The sequence below is a fragment of the Rana temporaria genome, chromosome 5 (assembly GCF_905171775.1).
Source record: "Rana temporaria chromosome 5, aRanTem1.1, whole genome shotgun sequence".
NCBI lineage: Eukaryota > Metazoa > Chordata > Amphibia > Anura > Ranidae > Rana > Rana temporaria.
The window spans coordinates 269,759,559-269,786,325 of record NC_053493.1 but is presented as its reverse complement, the minus strand read 5'-3'; the positions used below and the strand labels follow the sequence as shown (position 1 = coordinate 269,786,325).

At 45.8% G+C, this 26,767-nt stretch overlaps 1 protein-coding gene across 2 annotated transcripts in view; it reads left to right on the top strand.

The window, feature by feature from the left end:
• ATP9B (ATPase phospholipid transporting 9B (putative)) overlaps positions 1-26,281 on the top strand; it is a 448,810-nt gene extending 422,529 nt beyond the window's left edge. The window contains exons 27-30 of one of the 2 annotated variants that reach the window (XM_040353854.1): positions 1,331-1,388; positions 17,598-17,801; positions 22,020-22,052; positions 25,048-26,281. In XM_040353854.1, coding sequence (XP_040209788.1) covers positions 1,331-1,388; positions 17,598-17,801; positions 22,020-22,052; positions 25,048-25,184 — 432 coding nt within the window. In that variant the 3' untranslated portion in view covers positions 25,185-26,281. The remainder of the gene's footprint in view (positions 1-1,330; positions 1,389-17,597; positions 17,802-22,019; positions 22,053-25,047) is intronic. The other variant, XM_040353855.1, reaches the window with a different exon arrangement.
• The last annotated feature ends 486 nt before the right edge of the window (positions 26,282-26,767 follow it).

Genomic DNA, 26,767 nt, shown 5'->3' with positions numbered 1-26,767 from the left:
AACATAACCCACTTGTCAAGATTTAAGGAGCTGTGTCCGTCCATGGACTTCAGAGAAAAGGATTTTACGGTGAGTACAAAAAATCCTATTTTTGCGCGTTGTATCTTTGTTTTGGTATCCACAAAACAAGATACGACGGCATCTCAGCTAGATCTGACAGGCGTACCTCTTAGTACGCCGTCGGATCTAAGCTGCAATTTTTCGGCGGCTGCTAGGTGGCGTTACCGTTGAAATCCGCGTCGAGTATGCAAATTAGCTAGTTACGGCGATCCACGAAAAAAAAGACATGTCTAAAGGGAATATGGTGTATTATGTTAAAGCGGGGGTTCACCCTTAGAGAGCACTTTTTAGCCTTAGATTCCTGCTCGTTTTGTCTAGGGGAATCGGCTATTTGTTTTAAAATATGAGCAGTACTTACCCGTTTACGAGATGCATCCTCTCCGTCGCTTCCGGGTATGGGCTGCGGGAATGGGCGTTCCTTCTTGATTGACAGTCTTCCGAGAGGCTTCTGACGGTCGCATCCATCGCGTCACGATTTTCCGAAAGAAGCCGAACGTCGGTGCGCAGGCGCAGTATAGAGCCGCACCGACGTTCGGCTTCTTTCGGCTACGAGTGACGCGATGGATGCGACAGTCGGAAGCCTCTCGGAAGACTGTCAATCAAGGAGGAACGCCCGCTCCCGAAGACCCATACCCGGAAGCGACGGAAGAAGATGCATCTCGAAAACGGTAAGTACAACTCATATTTTAAAACAAATAGCCGATTCCCCTAGACCAAACGAGCAGGAATCTAAGGGGAAATTTATTTTTTTTTAATAAATGGGTGAACTCCCGCTTTAAGGAGTAAAATAAAAAAATAAAAATGTGTTTATTTTTCTTAGTTGATTGTTTTAGTCCGGTACATAATATTGCATATGAAGGTTTAGCACAGCGTCACGGCTTTGAATTGGGTTTGTACTACTCATATCCAGCTGTTCTAGGTGTCTTTTTATGTGTGCTTAAAACCTAAAATGCCCTGCCTTACCAATTCCATGGGTGATACCTGTATTTATTGTTTATATGAAAACGGGGTGTTTTATAAAAAATAATAATAAAAAAATGTTAAAAACATCCGTTTAAAATCTTGTAAAAAAACATTGACCTAAACTATTTTAATGCCCCTTTATTGGTTATTGGAGAGATCAAAATCTATTATTTGTTTTCAGTTTTCTGCATTTATTTGCATTTATGATATGAAAAGAAATGTAAACTTTGTATGTACTTTTGATTGTGGCTGATCATTACTATTTGTGTAATCCTGTTTCTTTAACATTTCCTTTCTTACTTCACAGGGAAGATCCTTGTCGTTTAAAAGCTTCCTCATCTGGGTTTTAATCAGCATATACCAAGGTAAGAGACTCATTTAGGCAGACGAACGGATTTTTGTCTGCCATTATTGTTTTCCTTCCAGGTTTGCTTCCGCCAGCTTAAAATTTTTATCAACAGTCATATATTGCTTTCTTTTTATCAGGTAAATCGATAGTCCGGCAATGCGTCCTGCCAATGTGCAGTGCATGATGGTTGATTGGTATTTGTATTAATGCACATCTTTTAAAATCCATGCTGTTTTTAATTAAAACTTAATCCTGTAAAAATATTACCTTTTCCCTCTCATACTGCACATTGTTCAGTCTGTGCTGAAATTAGGGCTAGGTTTGCAAAGTATGTTTTCATTACTTTGCAAAATATCTTTTTTGTGCTTCAAAGACAAGTTTTCTTATTTATTTCAAATGACTACACCGTTATTATGGGATAAAATAGACTTCCATGCAATTAAAAAATCACTCTAAAGTCTGGTTATGTATTCACTGGGCCAGATTCACATAGGTTAGCGGATCTGATTTAAAATCCGCCTCCGCGGCAAGTTTTTGAGGCAAGTGGTTAATTCACAAAGCACTTACCTCAAAACTTGCGGCGGCGTATCGTAAATCCCCCGGCGGAATTCAAATTCCGCGGCTAGGGGGAGTGTACTATTTAAATCAGGCGCGTTCCCGCGCCGATCGAATAGCGCATACGCCGTCCGCAAATTTACCCAGCGTGCATTGCGCTAAATGACGTCGCAAGGACGTCATTGGTTTGGACGTTAACGTAAATGGCGTCCATTGCTGAAATTTGTATTGGAATGTAATCTGATGCTTCATGCCTGAAAATTTTCTCGATGTATGTAAGTTTTTACCAGTGCTTCAATAAACTTTTCTTTTGGATTAAAAAAAAATGGCGTAACAACGTAAATTTTTTAAATCGCGACGCGGGAACGACAGCCATACTTAACATTGGCTGCGCCTCATAGACCCAGGGGTAACTATCCGCCGGAAAAACCCGAACGCAAACGACGTAAAAAAAAAAGCACCGGGCGGTCGTTCGTTTCTGAATCGGCGTATCTCCTCATTTGCATATTTGTTGCGTAAATACACCGAAACGCCACCTAGCGGCCGGCCTGGAATTGCAGCCTAAGATCCGACGGTGTAACACAGTTACACCTGTCGGATCTTAGGCATATCTATGCGTAACTGATTCTATGAATCAGTCGCATAGATACGACCGACGAAACTCAGAGATACGACGGTGTATCAGGAGATACACCGTCGTATCTCTATGTGAATCTGGCCCACTGAGATTATCTAAATGTACGTATAGATATATATATATATACTATATTACCAAAAGTATTGGGCCGTCCGCCTTTACACGCACATGAACTTTAATGGCATGCCAGCCTTAGTCTGTAGGGTTCAATATTGAGTTGTCGGCTATAACAGCTTCAATTCTTCTGGGCAGGATGTCCACAAGGTTCCAAAGTGACTCTATGGAAATGTTTGACCATTCTTTTAGAAACGCATTTGTAAGGTCAGGCACTGATGTGGACAAGAAGGCCTGGCTCGCAGTCTCCTCTCTAATTCCTTCCAAAGGTGTTCTGTCGGGTTGAGGCAAGTTCCTCCACATCAAACTTGCTCATTCATGCTTTGTGCACTTGTGTGCAGTCATGTTAGAATGGTAAGGGGCCATCCCCAAACCGTTCCCACAAAGTTGGGAGCATGACATTGTCACTGGAACTAAGGGGCCAAGCCTAACCCCTGAAAAACAACCTCACACCATTATTCCCCCGCCACCAAATAATTTGGACCAGTGCACAAAGCAAGGTCCATAAAGACATGAGTCCTGACCTCAACCTAATAGAATAATTTTGGGATGAGTTAGAGCAGAGACTGTGAGTCAGGTCTTCTCAAAACCTGACCTCACTAATGCGCTTCTGGAAGAATGGTCAAACTTTCCCATAGACACTCCTAAACCTTGTGGACAGCCTTCCCAGAAGAGATGAAGCTGTTATATCTGCAAAGGGTGGGCCAACTCAATATTGAACCCTACAGACTAAGACTGGGATGTCATTATAGTTCATATGTGCGCAAAGGCAGGTTTCCCAATACTTTTGGTAATATAGTGTATGTATACAAATATATCATTATATAACTATTTTTCCGATAATCACTTGCATGGCCAAAATATGTCAACGTAGAGTGTTTCAATAACTGGAGGTTGGAGGAAGAAAAAGAAATGTAGGTAGCTATAAAAGGGAAGACCTTTTTTGCCTGGATTTCACTTGAAGACCCGGTTCACACCAGTGCAGCTTCTAAGCAACCTAAGTCTCACAGAATAGCATGACAATAAAAATCTCATTATTTTCAATGGTGCCTATTCTAATCAATGCGACTTAGAATGGTGGGATTTTGGAAAAGGTTCCTGCACTACTTGGGTGCAATTTGCTGTGCAAATCGGCTCCATGAAATATGCAAAGTCTCACCACATAATCGCACTGTAAATCGCATTAAAGTCACATCGCAGTAGTGTGAACTGAGCCTTAAACTGAACTCAAGACAGATATAAACTACAAAGATTGATTAATCACTGTATTTATTAGAGATCATTAGTTATTTTTAAGTACAAACACTGTACAGCAGAGCTCAACAAGAGAAAACGGTGAATAACGGAATGTTGTCGTTGTGCCTTTTCTATTTGTTTCCTATTCATGCTAAGTGCAGACTTTAGATCTAGTTGCTAGTTTACACTGGGTATACAGATCAGCACAGGGTATTTAATACAATATTGCACATTTCAATGTTCTTGACACATGCTTGATGCCAGTTGTAAACATTTGCATGTCTACTCTGTTTTTACCCTGTAACTATAAACTGGGTATACACACGCAAGCTGTAGGCTCAACAAAAAAAATTGAACAGACCCCCCCCCCCCCCATCCATGCTATACATCACAGATGGAGGAATCTGCTACTATTGTGTTCTGACAGCTACAGCTGGTGCATGTCATAATACTCAAACAGTGGCTGCATCTGATTGGCTGACATTGTTTTTCAGTTGAAGGATGTTGGATGGGAGATTCCAAAATGTGCATAGTGTGTTATCAGATTTACTTAAACTGATCAACACCCTCCTGCATTTTTTTTTTCATCATTTGTTTCTGTGTTTTGGATTTGGTAATGCATGTGTGTTATGCCTGGTCATTATATAACTACAAACCACTGACAGCAAAGTAAGCAGTACAGGTATTGCACTTGGTAGGGTTTTGCATTGTTTTATATGAAGATATAGCTGCTGATTTCTGTGCTCTAACTCACGCACTAAAATACCATAAGGGATATCATAAGCTGTTTCATGCATGTTTTGAATTGTAAAAAAAAAAAAAAAAACTTTTTTGATGCAGTCAGGCTGTGCCCACGCTGCACGGGTCAACTGCTTGTTTTGTTTAAGAGTGAAAAGAAACATATACTCACCCGATCATTTCATTTGCACCATAAAACAGTGCTCCCCTGCGGTCCAGCTGTGGAGTGTTTCTGGTCTATAGAAACACAATAGAGGGGAGCGTAACCTAGTGTAATAGAACTTTCTTTATCGTACATCGCGGGACACAGAGAAGCATAGTAATTACTATGTGGGTTATAGAGAGTACCTTCAGGTGTGGACACTGGCACGCCCTTAAGGCAAGAAGTTCCCTCCCCTATATAACCCCTCCCATACCGGGAGTACCTCAGTTTTTTGCCAGTGTCTAAGGTGTTGGTCACGAGTGAACATGTGCTCCAAGGAGCTCCACTGGAGGGATCCATATTGGATGTAAAAAGCCTCCATGAAATCCGGATCCGTCCAAAGTGCTTCTGAGCCAAAGTGGACGGTACCCGTGCCCCGGTTAAGAAGAACGGGGTTTGGCCTGTAATGCTTCTCTTTGAGAGCTGGATCCTGGTTATTCAGTACTTTGGTCAATTTCCTAATACCAAAAGTCTACTGACAGGGTGCGATATGGGTCCAGGGGTGTGGTGTTCCTGTCCATGGACCCCGGTCCCTGAAGGTCTATAGACGCTGCTCTCCGTGATGGGTGAAGATTGGACTGTCTGTTTATGCAGAGTCCTGCAGCGTTGGATCAGGTAAGTGAAGGTGCTTCAGGACTTGGTCCTAGGAGTAACCTTCCTTTATTTGAGCCATTATGTTTGCCTAAAGCTATCTGTCTGTGCTTCTCATATATGGTCCTGTGTGTTGTGGGGAGGAGGGGTATCTCTAGTCAGGTAGTTAGCCCCTCCTGTGCAGGTTAAAAGCAGAAAAAAGTTGTCCAAAATGTTTGGCTTCACTTGCTTACCTGGTCCTCACATGGAGCTGCGGTGTTCCAGTCCTTATGCATGAGCGCGTAGCGTCATGCGCACGCGACATTGATGTGTCTTAGGCGCACGCGCGCAAATTAATTTTTTTGTATGCTGCTTCGGTGCGCGGCGTGCTCCGTGAGATGCGTGTGACGACATGTGCGCGCGTGCGGCTACGTGTGCGCGCGTAGCCTCTTGGTGCACGCCTGACAGCGGCGCGCGCGTGCGCATGCACGCAGGGGGTCTATCTCAGCTGTACTCTATGAGACTTGAGATTACAGGACAGAGCAGGTCAGGTGATTACACCTAGTCCTTATATGCTCCAGTCCACCTAACTGGTTCTGGCTGACGGTGGACACAGAGATCTTGTACTGGTGGTGGACAGTGACATCTGCTTAAGGCGCATAGTGGGCTCTGCACCTTGCCAACCATCAAATAGCAGCGTCAGTGCTGGTCTATAGGTTCGCAAGTAGTTGCAACTATTGTGAGTACCTCAGCTTTATCATGGCTAAAGGCTCAGGGACTAGAAGCAAAAAAGCAAAGGGATCGCCATCTGGCTCAGAGGATCTCGGGCATGCTCCTGCGGCTGCTTCCTCTCCTGATAAATTTAAGGAGGCCCAGGGTGAACCATCAGGGCTGTCAGATGCCTGTTCTGCCCTTGTCCCACCTGCTCCAGTTTTTGTGACACAGGAGGCTCTGGCCTCAGCTATGGGGGGTCTGGAGCAGAGATTAGCGACCTTGATTGCATCCTCTCTCTCAAGGGAAAAACGCACAAGGTCCCCCTCTCCCTCTGAGGAGTCCCTCGATTTGGGGCATGCATCCTCAGAAGAGGTTGATTTACCCTCTGGAGATCTGGCAGAAGGTCAGCTGGAAGTAGTGGACTCTGAGGATTCCACTTTGGGAGAACCCTTTTCGGCGTCGCAATCCGAAAAATTGTTGGTCCAGTCCCTCACTGAGATGGTCCGTTCGGCCTTCAAGTTGCCACTTTCAGAGCCAGCTTCAAGTGCAGTCTCATCTTTAGGCTCCTTAAAAGCTCCTCAAGCTAATTATTCCTTCCCGGTTCACCCCCTGCTGGAAGGGCTTATCTACAAGGATTGGGAACATCCAGATAGATATTTTCTTCCTCCTAAGAAGTTTTCGGTTTTATACCCCATGGAGGAACAATTCACTAAAAAATGGGGCATCCCCAAGGTTGACACAGCTGTGTCCTGCGTAAACAAATCTTTGACCTGTCCAGTAGACAACGTTCTGGTATTCAAAGATCCGACAGACAAGAGATTAGAGACTTTATTAAAAACCTCTTTTGCTTCGGCGAGAGGAATAACCCAGCCTGCAATTGCGGCTATTGGGATTTGCCAGGCCTTGAAAGACCAGTTTAAAGGGGTCTTAAAGGAATTGCCGGCACAACAGGCCCAGAATTTGACTGAGTTTCCCAGAGCATTATGTTTTGCCATAGATGCTATTAAGGACTCCATTCAGCAGTCCTCACGTCTCACTCTCTCGCTAGTTCATATGCGCAGGTTACTCTGGCTGAAGAACTGGTCTGCTGAAGCCCCGTGTAAAAAATTACTGGCGGGGTTTCCCTTTCATGGAGAGCGTTTGTTTGGGGAAGATCTGGATGCTTATATTCAGAAAATTTCCAGTGGCAAAAGTACACTGTTGCCAGTAAAGAAAAGGTTTAGGGGTTCCCCCTCCTTTAAGAGATCCTCCTCTCCTATCCCTAGTACTTCCGGTACCAGGCAGTTCCGACGGCCTCCTGGACGATTCAATGCAGGTGGGAAGCCACAGGGCCAGCCTCAGGCTTCCAAAAAACCTTGGAACCGTAAGCCACAGGCCAAGCCAGCATCTAAGTCAGCATTATGAAGGTTCTCCCCCACTCAGCCGGGTGGGGGGAAGGCTTCAGCTGTTTGCGGAGGCTTGGCTAGACAGGATCCAAGACAGGTGGGTCCTCTCTACGGTCTCCGGGGGCTACAAGCTGGAGTTGAGCGAATTTCCTCCACCGCGCTTCTTAACCTCGAACGTCCCAAAGGACCTCGGCAAAAGAAGGTCCTTAGCATTGGCCTTAGATCATCTGTTATCCCAAGGGGTAATCAGAGAACTGCCAGTGGAAGAACAAGGTTTGGGGTTTTATTCCAATCTCTTCACCGTCCCCAAACCAAACGGGGATGTAAGACCCATCCTGGACCTCAAGGCCTTAAACAAGTTCCTAAAGGTCCAATCATTCCGGATGGAATCGATCAGGTCAGTGGTGGCCTCCCTGCAAGGAGGGGAACTACTAGCGTCCATCGATATAAAGGACGCATACTTGCACGTTCCTATCTTTCTCGACCATCAGAAGCTGCTTCGCTTCGCGGTAAATCAGCGCCACTTCCAGTTCGTGGCCTTACATTTTGGTCTGGCCACCGCTCCTCGTGTTTTCACGAAAGTATTGGCTCCACTGTTAGCCTATCTTAGGTCTCAAGGCATATCCATAGTAGCCTATCTAGACGACCTATTGGTGGTAGACCGGTCAGTGGCCGATCTAAACTCAGCGGTACACAGAACCGTAACATTTCTGGAATCCATGGGTTGGGTTCTCAACCTGGACAAGTCAGCCTTAATGCCTGTGCAAAGGCTCGAATATTTGGGTCTACTCAGACACAAAGCTAAAAAGGGTCTTCCTGCCCCAAAGGAAGTTCGAGGCTTTAAGAGAACTAGTTCAACTAGTCAAAGCAAAGCGTCAGCCTCCCATTCGCCTCTGTATGAGATTACTGGGAAAGATGGTAGCCTCGTTCGAGGCCGTCCCATTTGCGCAGTTCCACTCAAGGGAGCTTCAACATGCCATTCTGTCCGCTTGGAACAAAAAGGTTCAAGCCTTGGATCTCCCTATGTCTCTCTCCCGGTCAGTCCGGCAGAGCCTTTGTTGGTGGCTGGTTCCCCGGAACCTGCTAAAGGGGAAGTCCTTTGTTCCCGTGACATGGCAGGTTGTGACCACGGACGCCAGTCTGCTAGGCTGGGGTGCAGTCCTGGGAGGTTTGTCTCTCCAGGGGAAATGGTCAGCCTCCGAGAGGTCTCTACCCATAAATCTGCTGGAAATTCGAGCAGTCTATCTAGCCCTGTCAGCTTGGTCAGACAGGTTGAAGGGTCTTCCGGTCAGGGTTCAATCAGACAATGTCACTGCCGTGGCATACATAAATCACCAGGGGGGCACAAGAAGTCGTGCAGCCCAAAGAGAGGTGAATCGAATCCTGACCTCGGCAGAGAAATATGTCCCATGCATATCTGCAGTGTTCATTCCGGGAATAGACAATTGGCGAGCAGACTACCTAAGCCGCCAACAGGTGCTTCCAGGGGAATGGACTCTTCACCCCGAGATCTTCCAGAGCATTTGTCAGAGGTGGGGAACACCAGATGTCGATCTCTTTGCATCGAGGTTCAATGCAAGGGTGGACAACTTTCTGTCCCGGACAAGGGATCCACTTGCTTACGGCACGGATGCACTGGTGTTCCCATGGGACCAGTTCTCCCTAATGTATGCGTTTCCTCCGCTGCAATTATTACCCCGTCTTCTTCGCAGGGTAAAGTCGGAAGGAAGACCAGTGATTCTGGTGGCTCCAGCGTGGCCCAGAAGGGCCTGGTTCGCGGACATTGTAAGGATGTCCGTGGGGCAACCGTGGTCCCTTCCGCTTTGGCCGGACCTATTGTCCCAGGGGCCTATATTCCATCCTTCCTTACCGTCTCTCAATTTGACGGTTTGGCTATTGAGTCCCATATCTTAAAGAAAAGGGGTCTCTCTAATGCGGTGGCATCTACTTTGATTAATGCCAGAAAACCGGCATCCAGACTTATCTATTACCGAGTTTGGAAATCTTATGTGGCCTGGTGCGAGACCAGGGGTTGGCATCCCCGGAGGTATCTCATTGGCAGAATTCTGGAGTTTCTGCAGTTAGGGGCAGACATGAAGTTGGCCCTAAGCACCATTAAGGGCCAGATCTCGGCCTTATCGATTTTTTTCCAAAGGCCACTAGCTACAGTACACATTCCCTGATCAAAACCTTTTTGCAAGGTGTGATCCGGCTGAGTCCACCAGTCAAGATTCCCTTGTGTCCATGGGATCTGAATCTGGTCCTTTCTGTCTTACAGAAACAACCATTTGAGCCCTTGGCTCATATTCCTTTGGTCCTTCTGACCAGGAAGGTGATATTTTTGGTAGCCATAACCTCCGCTAGGAGGGTTTCGGAGTTGGCGGCCTTGTCTTGTAAGGAACCGTACCTTATATTCCATAAGGATAGGGTGGTCCTACGGCCCCACCCGGCTTTCCTACCTAAAGTTGTTTCAAAATTTCATTTGAATCAGGATCTTGTTCTCCCGTCTTTTTTCTCAGAACCTAGTTCTGCAAGGGAGAAGTCTTTGCATACGCTAGACGTATTAAGAGCAGTTAAGATCTATCTTAAGGCTACTGCTCAGGTCCGGAAAACTGATACATTGTTTATCCTGCCAGAAGGTCCCAGATGTGGGCAGGCAGCGTCAAAGTCCACTATCTCCAAATGGATTCGGCAGGTCATTACTCAAGCCTATGGCTTGAGGGGAAAGGTTCCCCTGTTTAAGGTTAAAGCACATTCCACTAGAGCGGTGGGTACTTCCTGGGCAGTGCATCATCAAGCCTCCATGGCTCAAGTCTGCAAGGCCGCGACATGGTCGTCTGTCCATACTTTCACTAAATGTTATCAATTGGACATAAGAAAGAATGAGGAGAGCGCCTTTGGGCGCAGTGTGCTGCAGGCTGCAGTTTGATTCCTCATGTCTGATGGCGCCCGGCTTATTTCTTTATCGTACATCACGGGACACAGAGCGGCATTCATTACTATATGGGTTATATGGAATACCTTCAGGTGTAGACACTGGCAATCTCAAACAGGAAATGCCCCTCCCTATATAACCCCCTCCCATAGGAGGAGTACCTCAGTTTTTACGCCAGTGTCTTAGGTGTTAGTCATGGTTTAGCTTGCCTCCGCATCCTTGGGATTAGGTGAGCTACCGGTTCTGTCCAAAAAAGCCTCAGCGCTAAAGTGGTCAGTAACCGGACCCCAAACCCTTGGGGTATAGCCCATAATGCTTTTCTTTTTAGAGAGCTGGACCCTGGGCCCAGAACTTAGAAACCTTTGGGTACCTAAAGTTTTCTGTTGCCAGGGTGCTATATGGGCCCAGGACAGTGGATCCTTCATAGGAACCCAGGGCCTGAAGGTCTAGACATCCCCACGGAGATGGGGGAAGATTGGGCCTCTTGCTTGGCAAAGTCCTGCGGCATGGAGCAGGTAAGTGAGGGGAAAACTTGCGGAACTTGGTTCTTAGCAGGTTTTTTTCTGGGGGGTCACAGGGGACATGCCTAAAGTTATGCACTGCATCTGGCAAACTAGTCACATATCATAAAGATAGGATGGCTCTCTATGTATTATTCCCCATAAGATGTGACCTCCCTTGTAGTGTTGGAAAAGCATTGAGTGGGGCCTGTGTTATATAAAAATATATGTGTGTGTCAGAGAGCTTTGCTTACCTGCAGGCCTCCAGGCGATGCTCCATTCAGTATTCCTCCTCAGAGCCTGCAAGCAGGCAAAACGCTGACCTCCTCGTGTGTTCCAGGCTGCAGGCTGCAGTTTGCTGGAACAGAGAGGTCCCTTCCTCCCAAAATCCCCCCCCCCTCCCCCTGTCGGGAGGGGCATTTCCTGTTTGAGATTGCTGGGGGGGGAAGGGCGGGTCAGTGGCTTAAAGGAAGGGGCGGCCCTTCCTTGTTTGTTCCATCAATACTTTGGAACTGAGGAGAAAGACCAGAGCGGCAGCACGGGGCGCCGAGGACACACAGTGGCCAGAAAGGATATTGCAGTCTTCAGAGGACTGTTTTGTCAAGCCTAGAAATAGGCTGTTTCTTTTCCATCTCATAGTTTTTCTTTGCAATACTACTCAGGGGGACAGAATGTTTTTTCTTTCCTGGATTTGAAACAAAAACGAAAAAAAAAAAAAAAAAAAAGTCATCTAGGGGAGAGGAAGCATTTTTTTTTATCCCCCAAACAGGTGTTTGGACAATTAACTTTTATAGTTCCAAATACCAATAGGTAGCAGGTGTACCTCGGTATTGTACCATGGTATGCCGCTGTTTTCCCTACAGGGAGCCTTGGGGCCATCGGGATCTGGGGCTGGAGCTGACGCGGGTCAGTCCAACCCTAAGATGGTCACGGAGGAGGTATTACTCACCTCTTTAAAAGAGATGCAGAAAAGCATGGGAAAAATGATATCCGCAGCTATGCGGGGCAGTAAGCGGAATAGATCTCCGTCGCCCGAGCGCGGACCCTCAGAAGAGGAGGTCCTTTCCTCAGGGGAATTGGACGACCTCTTGGACACGGACCAAGTAGGTTCAGGGATCAAAGACCCGGATACAGAGGAGTCTGGGGCAGTCTCCCTGAGGGAGAGCTGGTGGATTCAAGGATTGTCGGACTTGGTCCATAGGACATTCAACTTGCCAGTACCAGATCTCCAGGTATCGACGGTTTCAGCTTTGGGCTCACTGAGGGCGCCTCAAAGCAATGCTGTGTTTCCGATCCATCCTCTATTAGAGGGAATTTTGTTCCAAGATTGGAACAAGCCAGATAAGATCTTCTTACCACCTAAAAGGTTCTCTGTCCTATATCCTATGGAAGAAAATTTTTCCAAAAGATGGGCTACTCCTGCAGTGGACGCAGCCATCTCATGTGTTAACAGATCGTTAACATGCCCTGTAGAAAACATACAGGTGTTCAAGGATCCAGTTGATAAGCGCTTGGAAGCACTACTTAAGAACTCCTTCACTACTGCAGGGGCAGTAGTACAGCCAGCTGTGGCTGCGATTGGGGTCGCTCAAGCATTATCGGATCAATTTAAGCAGATGCTTAAACTTATTCCGGCCCAGCAGGCAGAAAAATTTTCGGATGTCCCTAAGGCCATATGTTTTACGGTAGACGCAATCAAGGATTCTATCCAGCAAGCGTCACGTTTATCGTTATCCCTTATCCATATGAGAAGACTCTTATGGTTAAAAAGCTGGGAGGCTGAGCCCCCATGCAAGAAGCTCCTGGTAGGGTTCCCCTTCCATGGAGGACGACTCTTCGGAGAAGACCTAGATAAATACATTCAGACCATTTCAAACGGCAAGAGTACTCTCTTGCCAACTAAGAAGAAGGTTCAGGGACCTGCGTTTAAACGACAGTATTCCCCTGGGCAGGGGCCCTCTAATGCCAAGCAGTATCGACGGCCTCCTGCAAAAGCAAACTTCGGCTTCAACAGCAGATCACAAGGACAGGCTGTTAGAGGCAAAAGGCAGTGGTTTCGCAAACCAGCAAAACCAGCCCCCAAGCCAACCTTATGAAGGGGCGCCCCCACCCACGAAGGTGGGGGGAAGGCTGCGACTCTTTTCAGAGATTTGGGAAGCCAGCATTCCCGACGAGTGGGTACGGTCTTCCGTGGCCACAGGCTACAAATTAGATTTCCTAAGGTTTCCTCCTCCTCATTTCCAGAAGTCGAGGATTCCAAACGATCCGGAAAAGGGAGCCGCATTAAGATCGGCATTAGATCATCTACTTTTCCAGGAAGTAATAGTAGAGGTACCAGTCCTGGAACAGGGGCTGGGTTTCTACTCCAACCTATTCATCATCCCAAAATCCAATGGAGATGTCAGGCCAATTTTGGACCTAAAGATGGTAAATGCATATCTAAAGATCCGCTCATTTCGGATGGAATCCGTGCGGTCAGCAGCTGCCACACTCCAGAAGGACGACTTCATGGCGTCCATAGACATAAAGGATGCCTACCTTCATGTTCCAATTTATCAGCCACATCAAAGATATCTACGCTTCATGGTGGCTTCGCGTCACTTCCAATTCGTGGCGCTTCCCTTCGGGTTGGCTACGGCCCCCCGGGTGTTCACGAAGGTCCTAGCTCCAATCCTAGCCAAACTAAGGATCCAAGGGGTCACGATCCTAGCATACCTGGACGACCTCCTAGTCATAGATCACTCGTCTCCCGGCTTGGAGCGAGCAGTGGCCCTCACGGTCCAATACCTCGAGAGGTTCGGCTGGGTCCTAAATCGAGAAAAGTCAGCTTTCCAGCCCACAAAGCAGTTGGAATATCTCGGCATGAGATTAGACACAGAACAACAAGGAGTGTTCCTACCTCTGAGGAAGGTAAAAGCCATCAAGGAATTAATCCTACTGGTTCTAAGCAAGAAAGAACCGACTATTCGCCTATGTATGAGGTTACTAGGCAAGATGGTGGCCACATTCGAGGCGGTACCATACGCCCAGAGCCACACTTGCATCCTACAGGCAGCCATCCTGTCAGCATGGAGCAGAAGGCCACAGGCCTTGGATATCCCGTTGCCGCTCTCATCAAGAGTCCGACAAAGTCTGTGTTGGTGGTTAGACCCTCAGAATCTACTGAAGGGGAGGTCTTTCAGCCCAGTGGCTTGGAAGATAGTGACCACAGACGCCAGCCTGACGGGCTGGGGAGCAATTTTGGATGGTTGCACTCGCCAAGGTACTTGGGCAAAGCCAGAGAAGCAGTTGCCCATCAACATCTTGGAGCTCAGAGCTGCTCGACTAGCCCTCAGGGCTTGGACGTCAAAATTGCAGGGGTTCCCGGTGAGAATTCAATCAGACAATGCCACGGCCGTGGCACACATAAATCACCAAGGGGGAACCAGGAGTCAAGCCGCTCAGAGAGAGGTGAGCTTGATTCTTCTATGGGCAGAGGCTCATGTGCCCTGCATATCGGCAATATTCATTCCAGGAGTGGACAACTTTCAGGCGGACTTCTTAAGCCGCCAGACTCTATGGCCGGGGGAATGGTCTCTGCATCCACTAGTCTTTCAAGCACTCTGCCAAAGATGGGGAGTGCCGGACGTGGATATCATGGCATCGAGACTCAACAAGAAACTAGACAGGTTCATGTCCCGCTCAAGGGATCCGATGGCCTGCGGAACCGATGCGTTGGTTTGCCCTTGGCATCAGTTCAAACTTCTTTATGCGTTTCCCCCGCTCCAGTTACTACCCCGCCTGCTGCGCAGGATCCGGGTGGAGCACATACCAGTCATCCTGGTAGCTCCAGCATGGCCCAGAAGGGCATGGTACTCACTAATCTTAAGGATGGTAGTGGGAGACCCTTGGACTCTTCCTCTACGGCCAGACCTGCTATCGCAAGGTCCGATCCTCCACCCTGCCTTACGGCATCTAAATTTGACGGCCTGGAAGCTGAATCCCTGATTCTCAGGGGTAGAGGTCTGTCTCAGAAAGTAATCTCTACCCTAATCAGAGCCAGGAAACCGGTCTCTAGGGTGATTTATTACAGGGTCTGGAAGGCCTATGTAGGCTGGTGTGAGTCCAAGCGATGGCTTTCTCGCAAATTTACCATCGATAGAGTATTAAGTTTTCTCCAGCTAGGAGTGGATAAAGGATTGGCATTAAGCACAATCAAAGGACAGATTTCTGCTCTGTCAGTGTGGTTTCAGCGGCCGCTGGCCACCCACTCGCTGGTTAAGACCTTCCTTCAAGGGGTCTTACGTATTAGACCTCCAGTTAAATCCCCGCTTTGTCCGTGGGATTTAAATCTTGTTCTGTCAAGTTTACAGAAACAACCGTTTGAGCCGTTGGCTGATATTCCTTTGGTTCTACTGACAAGGAAGTTAGTATTTTTGGTTGCCATAGTTTCCGCAAGAAGAGTTTCGGAGCTGGCAGCCTTATCCTGTAAGGAACCATATCTTGTTTTTCATAAGGACAGGGTCGTTCTCCGCCCTCATCCTTCCTTCCTTCCGAAGGTCATATCCAGTTTTCATTTGAACCAGGATTTGGTATTACCATCCTTCTTCCCTAAACCTACTTCCAGAAAGGAAGGGTTGCTGCATACCTTGGATATTGTCAGGGCCATGAAGGCCTATCTTAAAGCTACAAAGAAGATCCGGAAGACAGATGTGCTGTTCATTCTACCGGATGGGCCCAAGAAGGGGCAGGCAGCTGCAAAGTCCACCATTTCTAGGTGGATTAAGCAATTAATCACTCAGGCCTACGGCTTGAAAGGGTTGCCTCCTCCAGTATCATTAAAGGCTCATTCTACTAGAGCCATGGGCGCCTCCTGGGCAGCACACCACCAGATCTCGATGGCTCAAGTTTGCAAGGCGGCAACCTGGTCTTCTGTCCACACGTTTACAAAATTCTACAGTTGGACGTAAGAAGGAATACTGATACTGCCTTCGGGCAGGCAGTGCTGCAGGCTGCAGTTTGAGACCCTCGGATTCCGGGGGCTCCTCTTGTTCGAGTTAAATTTAAAAATTTTATTTTTCTCAACTAAGTTGGATTTATTATGATTTGAGTATATCTCTAAATTAAATCCTTTTGTCTTGGAGATGTTCTCCCTCCCCTCATTGTAAGCATTGCTTTGGGACATCCCATATAGTAATGAATGCCGCTCTGTGTCCCGTGATGTACGATAAAGAAAAAGAGATTTTTAATACAGCTTACCTGTAAAATCTTTTTCTTGGAGTACATCACGGGACACAGAGCTCCCACCCCTCTTTTTTGAGGACCATTTTGGGAGGCATACTGCTTGCTACAAAACTGAGGTACTCCTCCTATGGGAGGGGGTTATATAGGGAGGGGCATTTCCTGTTTGAGATTGCCAGTGTCTACACCTGAAGGTACTCCATATAACCCATATAGTAATGAATGCCGCTCTGTGTCCCGTGATGTACTCCAAGAAAAAGATTTTACAGGTAAGCTGTATTAAAAATCTCTTTTTCTTGGGGTCTCCCTCCCCTCATAGCATTGCTTTAGGACGTCCCACATAGTAATTACTATGCTTCTCTGTGTCCCGTGATGTACGATAAAGAAAATAGGATTTTTATAACAGCTTACCTGTAAAATCCTTTTCTTGAAGTACATCACGGGACACAGAGCACCCGCCCCTCTTTTTTGGGGTATTTGGGACACTTATTGCTTGCTACAAAACTGAGGTACTCCCGGTATGGGAGGGGTTATATATGGGAGGGAACTTCTTGCCTTAAGGGCGTGCCAGTGTCCACACCTGAAGGTACTCTCTATAACCCACATAGTAATTACTATGCTTCTCTGTGTCCCGTGATGTACTTCAAGAAAAGGATTTTACAGGTAAGCTGTTATAAAAATCCTATTTTTAATATCAAAAATAATTAATTGAATTACCAAAAATCTTACACCGCCATGATCCTGATGGAAAACTGCATCCGTGAATCATCAAGGAGAGCTGTGTAGCGTCTTCACTACAAATGATCCATCCAAGCACAGCAGTCTCCCCTGTGTGTATAGTTGCCACACTGTCGTCCTGACAACCTGGTCAAAATGGATGTAGGAGAGACCCGCGGTCAGGTAATAGGAGTGGCTCTATTTGACAGCCACGAGGACCGAATAAGGAATGCTGGCTTTGATATAACCTGAGGAGTGGCATTGCCTATGTCACATAACATGTTTCTGAGGCGTAGCCTTCTTTCTCATATGTCTGCATTTATCCTGCTTGAGTTGCTTGTTGTCGTTGGTGCATGTGATTTAATCAGGCTGTATACACCTATGGCGCAAGTGGTAATTTTTTGGTCTCTCCTGGCCTATGGAGCCTGCTCTGGGCTTGATGAGCTCAGAAACAGTCCGCAATTCCAGACCGTTGGAGTGCGGAGGTGCTGGACCGGTCTTGAGGTGGGAGAATCGGAGGATTAGGTAAGTATATCGCCTTTCTTTTTTTCCCTTGACAAAAACGAGCAGTTGACCCGTGCAGTGTGGGAACAGCCCCACTACATGGGAAAACATTTTTGCCCAAAGTTGGACTTAAGCTAAATGTATTGTGTATTTCAGCCAGTGGCTTAAAAGTATCATTTTGATGTGTTTGCGCTGTAGGTGGCATATTGATGTATGGAGCTCTGCTACTGTTTGAGTCGGAATTTGTACACGTGGTGGCCATCTCCTTCACGGCCTTGATTCTGACAGAACTGCTCATGGTCGCACTAACGATAAGAACATGGCACTGGTTAATGGTCGTAGCTGAATTTTTTAGCCTTGGCTGCTACGTGGCTTCACTCGCATTCCTCAATGAGTACTTTGGTAAGTATACCACACACAATATTCTAATTTATGTTATTGCTAAGGTGTTTTCCTGTCACTGCTATTTTTTGTAATTTACAGAACAAAGTAAATATTTAAAAACCTGAAGGCCAGCTGGCTGAACCTAGATTCCTGAAAATGTGGTTATCTGATCTAGCCAATAAAAAATTGATTTAGATGATGATTACATTACAGCATCAAACTCATCCTTGGTTGTTATTGAAGTCTCCTGGCACACCTCTTCTTTCTTTTCTATTTGTCATCTTCGTAACTAATCTACATTTATTACTTGTTCTTGTATTTTTTGTAAAGAGCTGTGTGTAGGTAGACTATTCATTTGTATCTCTGTTTTAAGCCATGATCTTAATGCTTGGAATGTGGTTGGGTAAAAAACAAGTTTTCACTGCAGAGCAGCGGGCCTCGGTTGTCAAAACGTGTCTAGTTGACATTCTTCCAGTGTAGGCTGAAAGTAACAGGAAGAATCTACATTTGTACTTGCATCCTTTTATGCATGAAGGCCTGTATAGATTTACATGTAAATAATGGAGGAAAACAAAACTACCTTTTATGCATAAAGCATTGTGTTTTGTAGAAAGAGGAATACAAAAGTACAAGCGCATAGAGAACAATGCGTGTAATAGAGTAAAATACAATTATTTTAGAGAGGCCTTGTTGCTGTGCTAAGAAAATGTAAAGCAGGGGTAGGCAACCTCTTAGATTGAGATCTACTTGGACAACATTTAGGAAATCAACGATCTCCAGGGGGCGTTGGGTGTATTGGGGGGGGGGGTTAGGGGTTGGGGTCGTCGTCTCCCTTAAAAAAAAAAAAAAAAAAACTCCAATGAAAACATAGTGTGTCAAAGTAGTGTCTTCTGCCCCGCTTCAAATCACTCCCCCCAGTAATATATTATACCCCCCCCCCCCCACTGTAGTGTCCCTAACCCCCTACACACAGTAGTGTCTTCTGACCCTCCCCAGCAGTGGTGTCCTGTGCCCCCATAGAAAAAGCAGTGTCCTCTGCCCCCATAGAAGTGTCCTCTGCCACCCCCCTTCACTGTACTGCCCTCTGCCCCCCATAGCAGTGTCCTCTGCACTCTCCCCACACACACAGTAGTATCCTCTGCCCCCACCCCTGTAGTGCCCCATCCCTCCATAGCAGTTTCCTCTGCACTCCCTCCCCACACACAGTAGTATCCCCTTAGTGCCCCATCCCTCCATAGCAATTTCCTCTGCAACCTCTCCCCCCCCCCCCACAGCAGTATCCTTTGCCCCCCATAAGTGTCCTCTGCCATCCCCCTCAGTAGTGTCCTCTGCCCCCCCCTGTAGTGTCCTCCCCTCCCACCATAGCAGTGTCCTCTGCAATCCCCTCTCCCCCCACCCCACAGTAATGTCTGTTCCTCTGCCAGCCCCCGACACCCCCCCCCCCCATATAGCACTATCCTCTGCTCCTTCACTCCCGACACACAGCTGTAGGTAGCTCTCTCCTACCTTACAGCTTTTGTACATCCGCAGAGGCGTGAGGGACAGCATGGTGCTGAGTAGGGGGCAGGACCGGGAGCTCTTTTAGTTTAACTTTTTTATGTTAACAAGCTGATGATTGGTTGCTAGGACCAGCTAGCAACCAATCACCTGCTAGTTAAAGGAGTAGTAAAGACAGAAGTTTTGTTATCTTAATGCAGTCTATGCATTAAAATAAAAAGCCTTCTGTGTGTAGTACCATCTCCAGCATCCCCAAATTCGCACCTGAGTCCCATCTGTGTCCAACGATGTTCGGGACTCTCCCTCCTGATTGGCTGAGACACATTAGTGGCGCCTTTGGCTCCTGCGGTTGTATAGACACAAGGAGCTGCAGCTCAGCTCGGGTGCCCCCATAGCAAACTGCTTGTTGTGGGGGGAATTTGCCAGGAGGGAGGAGCCAAGAGCAGCAAAGAGGCACCCGAGAAGAGGAGGATCTGGGCTGCACTGTGCAAAACCAACTGCGTAGAGCAAGTAAGTATAACGTTTTTTAAACAAGACTTTACAATCAATTTAAAGCAACTCCTGGTCCCACCCTCCACCCAGCACTGTGCTTCCCTTCACTCCTCTCTGCTAGTGAAGGGAGAGCAATGCTGGTGGAGCCTGGGGGAAGCATTGGCACAGCCCTAATTGATATCTACCTGTCGGCTTCCCGCGATCGACAGGTAGGTCATGATCAATGGGTTTCCGACCCAGGCTGTAAAGGAACATGTTTTATACTAACCTTTCTGACAGGTGGTGTGTTAAATCTTCACACTCTGCTGCTATCTGACACACTGTATGTTTGAGATAGTGTGCCCTCTCCCAGGTACTATGGTTAAATAGCTGAATGGTCACAAGCAGCATACATAACTATTGTTACAAGACTAGTTTAATGTACCCAGGATGGAGTGGTAACAATTTTCAGTGATGGAGTACTGGGCTGCCAGCTGTATCCTCCAAATTTGTAGGGCACCTTTAAATTTTTAAGCCCTGTACACACGATCTGGCTTTTGCCCGGCCAAACTCACATCGGAATTCCATCGGAGTAAAAGAGAACATGTTCTCTATCTAAACTCCGATGGAATTCCTCTGAATACAAAACAAGGGAGGAATAAGTTGTGCTGATGAAGTGAAAATTGATATTCAATGTGGATAAGACCACACAATAAAGGTCCAACAAAGTCCTCAGAATTGTAGGAATATATAACGTGAATAAAATATAATGCAGTAAAGCCAAACGTGATCGACACCGATGAAGTATATAGGATGTATGCTTACCAGAAGGCAAGCAAAATTGAGCTTGTGGCTGAACCCCAGCCAGGGCCTTTTAACACGGAACTGCTGTCAACATCAGGGGTGAGAATTCTTCCAATTGGTGAAGTGGTATGGAAATTCCAAGAAAAAAACTCACATAGTGATGTACCGAATAAACTGAGAATAAATCATATGATAGCACACTGGAAGGAAGAACCACCACCGATAGGGAACACCGTTATACTTATGCGCTTACCACACAGATAAATTAAACTGGCTTGCGGCTGAACCCCAGCCAGGGTCTTTACGGAACTATCTCCAGCCTCACTGGTACAGGGCTCCCCCAGTTTCCACGGCAACAGTGAACCACCGGAAAAAATGAATTGAACCCAACAATAGTGAAGTACCCTAGGATGTAGGTTTAATGTATAAAAAATAACACTTACAAAAAAGCAACGTTTAAAAGGTAAGCCGGCCGGCTTGTACGATCACCCGTCCTCGTGGACTGGAACGCTGCGTGTCAGAGCGTCTCCTACCCGACGTACGTTTCGTCAAATAATGACGTCGTCTGGGGAACCCTCTGAATATCCGATGGAATTACTCCAATGGGACTTTTTCCATTGGAAATTCCGATCGTGTGTACGGGGCTTTAGTGTTAGGCTCATGGTTGCAGCACTGCCCTATTCAGTTAAATGGTCAAATTTGACAGGCGATGTCGCCTTGTCATGCCACATAAAATTTGCCACAGCGCAAAGTATCACAACTGGTGACTGTGTACAGTGTCCTGCAGTTAGGTTTAAGGTGGTAAAACTTTGCCTCAGCTGCATGTTTTTACCGACCCCCTGCTCGTCCTTGTGAAAGAGGTGAGCAGTTACTATAAATATAGATGAACAAATAATAGTTGTGAATTCCAGTACAGTGTCCCTGTATTCAAAGTTTAAACAGTTTGGATTGAACATTCCTGACACTATGCATAGCTCCCAACTGTCCCTGATTTGGAACATTGTCCCTCTCTCCTCCTCATTTTGGTCTGATCTGTATAGTTGTGCATAAAATGCACTTTTTATTTTTCAAAAAGTGTTTCCAGGTGCTAAACCTTTCATCCAATTTCTAAATTGCTGCATTTGTAAATTTCAACAGCCAATATACAGTAAAGAAATAGTAGTGGTAAAAAAGGGCACTAATTATTTTTTGTGTAATTCTCCCTTAAGGGGGCATGGCAGGGGGTGTGTCCTATGCCTACATATTTTTGCTAATAGATGTCCCTCGTTGTCATCTCAGAAAGTTGGGGGGTATGACTATGGAATGTCAGCTAGCTACAGGAAATGTGCTATGTGTCCAAAGATTCCTTTTCATTTACACACTTCAATAATCACAGCTAATTTCAATCCTCATCCTTTATTAATTGCTTTCCTTTCTAACTACTGTCATTTCTTCTTGCTTCTTATGCTTTATTTCTTGCCTCAGGTCTTGGTAGAGTGTCATTGGGAGCTTTCTTAGGTAGGTTTTATGAAACTAGTCACCCGTTTTCCCTACTACATAAATGGCAATATTTAGTATGTTCTATGTTTAAAGTGTCCTATTGATATTTGTATTACATGTTTTACCCATGCATAGTGTATAGACAGAATCAAGTCCTGTATACTATAAGACCTGGTTCACACCAGTGTGGCTTTGAAATCACGCTACTTTAGCACAATTTCAAAGCCGCAGATCAAATCAATGCAAGTTGGAAAAAAAAAAACATTTTCAAAGTCGCTGTGACCTGTGTCGTGGCAATTTGAACGGTTCCATTGCCGGCAATGGAGTGCGACTTCTCATGCGATTTGGAACTCAAATGTGAACCAGGGCTAAATGTGTAATAGAAAGGTGTTACGCTTTAAAGGTAACGTGTTGTGAGAAATAGGCAGGCGGTTATTGTTGAAGGTAAAATAACACAGTGCAGTATCACAAAAAATGGCCTGGTCGTGAAGGGGGGTAAACCTTTCGGATCTGAAGTGGTTAAGCTATACTTAAAGATCGGATCTGGTTGCTTAGGATCACTGCACATGTCTAGCTTCGTGTGATGTATTAAGCTTCTGAGCATAGAAGGCATTCGAGTAACCTGTGAGGTAGACTGGCCAGATAAATCTGCTTTAACCACTTCAGCCCCAGACCATTTGGCTAGTCAAAGACTCGGCATTGCGTCGCTTTAACTGACAATTGCGCGGTCGTGTGACGTGGCTCCCAAACAAAATAACGTCCTTTTTTTTCCCCACAAATAGAGCTTTATTTTGGTGGTATTTGATCACCTCTGCCTTTTTTTTTTTTTTTTTTTTTTGCGCTATAAACAATAATACAGCAACAATTTAAAAAAAAAAAGGGAAATATTTTTTACTTTTTGCTATAATAAATATCCCCCAAAAAATCTATAAAAAAAAATTCCTCAGTTTAGGCCGCTATGTATTCTTGTACATATTTTTGGTAAAAAAAAATTGCAATAAGTGTTTATTGATTGGTTTGCGCAAAAGTTATAGCGTCTACAAAGTCAGAAATAGTTTTATGGCATTTTTATTAACAATTTTTTTTTTTACTAGTAATGGCAGCGATCAGCGATTTTTATCATGACTGCGACATTATGGCGGACACATCAGACACTTTTGACACCATTGTCATTTTTACAGCGATCAGTGCTATAATAATGCACTGATTACTGTAAAAATTACCATGGCAGAGAGGGGGATAACCTGTAGGGGGCGCTGAAGGGCTTAAGTGTGACCTAGGGAGTGCTTCTAACTGTTAGGGGGCATGGCTTGCAGTAACACGACACTGTTTACACTAACATCTCCCCGTTCTTCAGCTCTGTGACACGATCGCGGGACACCGGCGGACATCGAGTCCGCGGTCACGGAGCTCACGGCAGGGTCGTGAGCGCACCAACCAGCGGCGGCACACGCTCGACCACACAGCGGCAATTTAACCACTTAAGACCCGGACCTTTAGGCAGCTAAAGGACCCGGCCAGGTTTTGCGATTCGGCACTGCTTCGCTTTAACAGACAATTCCGCGGTCGTGCGACGTGGCCAAACAAAATTGGCGTCCTTTTTTTCCCACAAATAGAGCTTTCTTTTGGTGGTATTTGATCACCTCTGCGGTTTTTATTTTTTGTGCTTCTAAACAAAAATAGAGCGACAATTTTGAAAAAAATGCAATATTTTTTACTTTTTTGCTATAATAAATATCCCCCAAAAATATATAAAAAAAAATATTTTTTTCCTTAGTTTAGGCCTATACGTATTCTTCTACCTATTTTTGGTAAAATAAATTGCAATAAGCGTTTATCGGTTGGTTTGCGCAAAATTTATAGCGTTTACAAAATAGGGGATAGTTTTATTGCATTTTTATAATTTTTTTTTTTTTTTTACTACTAATGGCGGCGGTGATCAGCGATTTTTTTCGTGACTGCGACATTATGGCGGACACTTCGGACAATTTTGACACATTTTTGGGACCATTGTCATTTTCACAGCAAAAAATGCATTTAAAATGCATTGTTTACTGTGAAAATGACAATTGCAGTTTGGGAGTTAACCACAAGGGGGCGATGAAAGGGGTTATGTATGACCTAATATGTGTTTCTAACTGTAGGGGGGTGTGGCTGTAGGTCTGATCGATTGCGTATCCCTATAAAAGCGATTGATGCCGCCACAGTGAAGAACGGGGAAGCTGTGTGTAAACACAGCTCTCCCCGTTCTTCAGCTCCGGGGACTGATCACAGGACTCCAGCGGCGATCGAGTCAGCGGGTCCCGGTCACAGAGCTTCGGACCGGGTCACGGGCGCACGCCCGCGACCCACGGCTGGGCAATAGCACAGGACATACCTGTACGTGCATGTGCCCAGCCGTGCCATTCTGCCAACATAAATGTGCAGAAGGCGGTCCTTAAATGGTTAAAGGGGACGTATATATACGTCCATTTGCGCAGCCATGCCATTCTGCTGACGTATAAGTTTGTGCGCCGGTCGGCAAGCGGTTAAAGTTATGTTCATTCTTTTCTATAGTGCAGAATAAAATAAAAGAGAAAAGAATAATACTAGAGCTTAAATTAGATATGTGTTTTACCCATTGAGGTCAAGGCAACAGGTTTGCTTTTATCCTCGCATCCCCAGCAGCCAATCCCCACCTTCCCTCGGCTCACCACTGCTACCAGCATGTCTATGGAGTGTGGGAGAAATCCGGAGAACCCGAAGGAAACCCACACAAGCACAGGGAGGAAATGCAAACACCATGTAGTTAGTGCCCTGGTTGGGATTTGAATAGAGGACCCTAAAAACACACACTATATAAAGTCCCAATTGATGAGGCATTACTTGTGTCTTTGCTACTGTGATCATGTGTATGCAACACTGAAATCGGACTTTATAGAAACACGCACACGTTTCAGTGTCAATTCAAACCGTTTTTTCTTGTCCTGCATTGTTTAGCTGATATTAATATTCTTGCGATTTTCTTCACCAGATGCGGCTTTCATTACCACCGTAGCCTTTCTGTGGAAAGTATCAGCGATTACAGTTGTAAGTTGTCTTCCCCTCTATATTCTGAAGTACTTGAAGCGCAAATTCTCTCCTCCGAGTTACTCGAAGCTTTCGTCGTAGTCCATAACCTGTGAGTAGTAAAGCGTGCCACTACAGCTACGACATGCCACATGCTGCCTCGCTGTGTTCTAGTGACTTCAGCCTTATGATTGAGTGACAAGGAGGGGACACAGAGAAGCAAGAGCACAAAGCACAGGCTTTTTTTTCTGCAAGACAGAAGACTAGATGTTATCACTGATATAAGTCAGTTATGAAGATTCATTTGGTTCTGTTGTTTTATTTTAATTGCCGCTTTATTGAAAATGACAACTTGACATTGCCATATTTTTTGTCTTTTTTCATTCCTTGAGGTTGTCATAAAAACACCTCCATAAATCGATGTACATGTTTTAATTTCCTTGTATGCTGCTATATTTCCATGTATAAACTTTGAGAAAACTGCACTAGACATAAAAAAGGGAATGTAATTGTCATATTACATCCTGTACAAAGGCTAGCTTTATAATGTGTCCAGTACCCACTCTATGAACCTGTCTGTGTGGGTTATTGCTTTGTTTATTAGACTGGAGCCTAGTGACCAGCGATCTGGGGACATATTTCAGATTTATCAATCTTTATGTCATTGATCATGCTTGTCACTGGTTCAATGTGATTGGATAACCTGCATCCTCATGCAATATTGCTTCTAACCAACCAGATGTTCAGATACATTCTTTCCACATTGCAAGAGGATACATTTTATAAGTACGTCACTGAAAGGGCAGCTTCACATGTATGTTCATGCAGTAAGACCCCTTTCACAGCTGTTCGCGGTAAAGCCCCGCTCGTTTTAGCAGCGCTTTACCGCTGTTTAAGAGGCGCTTTTCGGCCGCTAGTAGGGCGCTAATAACCCCAAAGAAGGGTTTAAAAACTCCAGTGTTGTGGCGCTTTTCAGGTGCTTCAGAAGCGCTGACCATTCATCCAATGTGCAAGGCGTTTTGGGAGCGCTAAATACAGCACTCCCAACCTGCCCAAAAGATGCTGCTTGAAGGACTTTCCGGGAACGTCCCGCAAGAGCACCAACCAGTGTAAAAAGTCACACTTGAATGAATGGGAGGCGGTTTTCAGGCATTTAGCAGAGGCTATTTCCAGCGCTAAAGCACCTGAAAACTAAGGATGAGCTCCGGCGTGTTCGCACAGTCCATGTGCAGAGCCCGCCAGGAAGTCGGCTCCGCGATGCGCTAATCACAGGCAGGGAGACATTTCCCGATGCTCGGCTGCAGAGATTGGGAAATGTCTCCCTGCCTGTGATTAGCGCGGTGCCGACTTCCTGGCGGGCTCTGCACATGGACTGTACAAACACGCCGGAGTTCATCCTTACTATAAACCACCCCAGTGTGAAAGAGGTCTTGTGCACACTAATATGTGTTTATACTTTCTTTGCACTAGCTAACATGAGTTATTATACACGTGAGACACAAGTCCCCTTCACCTTGCAGTAAAAGTGCAAGATAATGCACACAATCATGCAGTAGAGTTCATGTTTTGGGCCCACTTCATATGCGGTACTATAACCTTTTTCCATACAGCAATCTGAACATCCTATACAGACTTTGGGGCTTTTTTCTCCTACAAATTTACAACATCCTATACAGACACCAGGT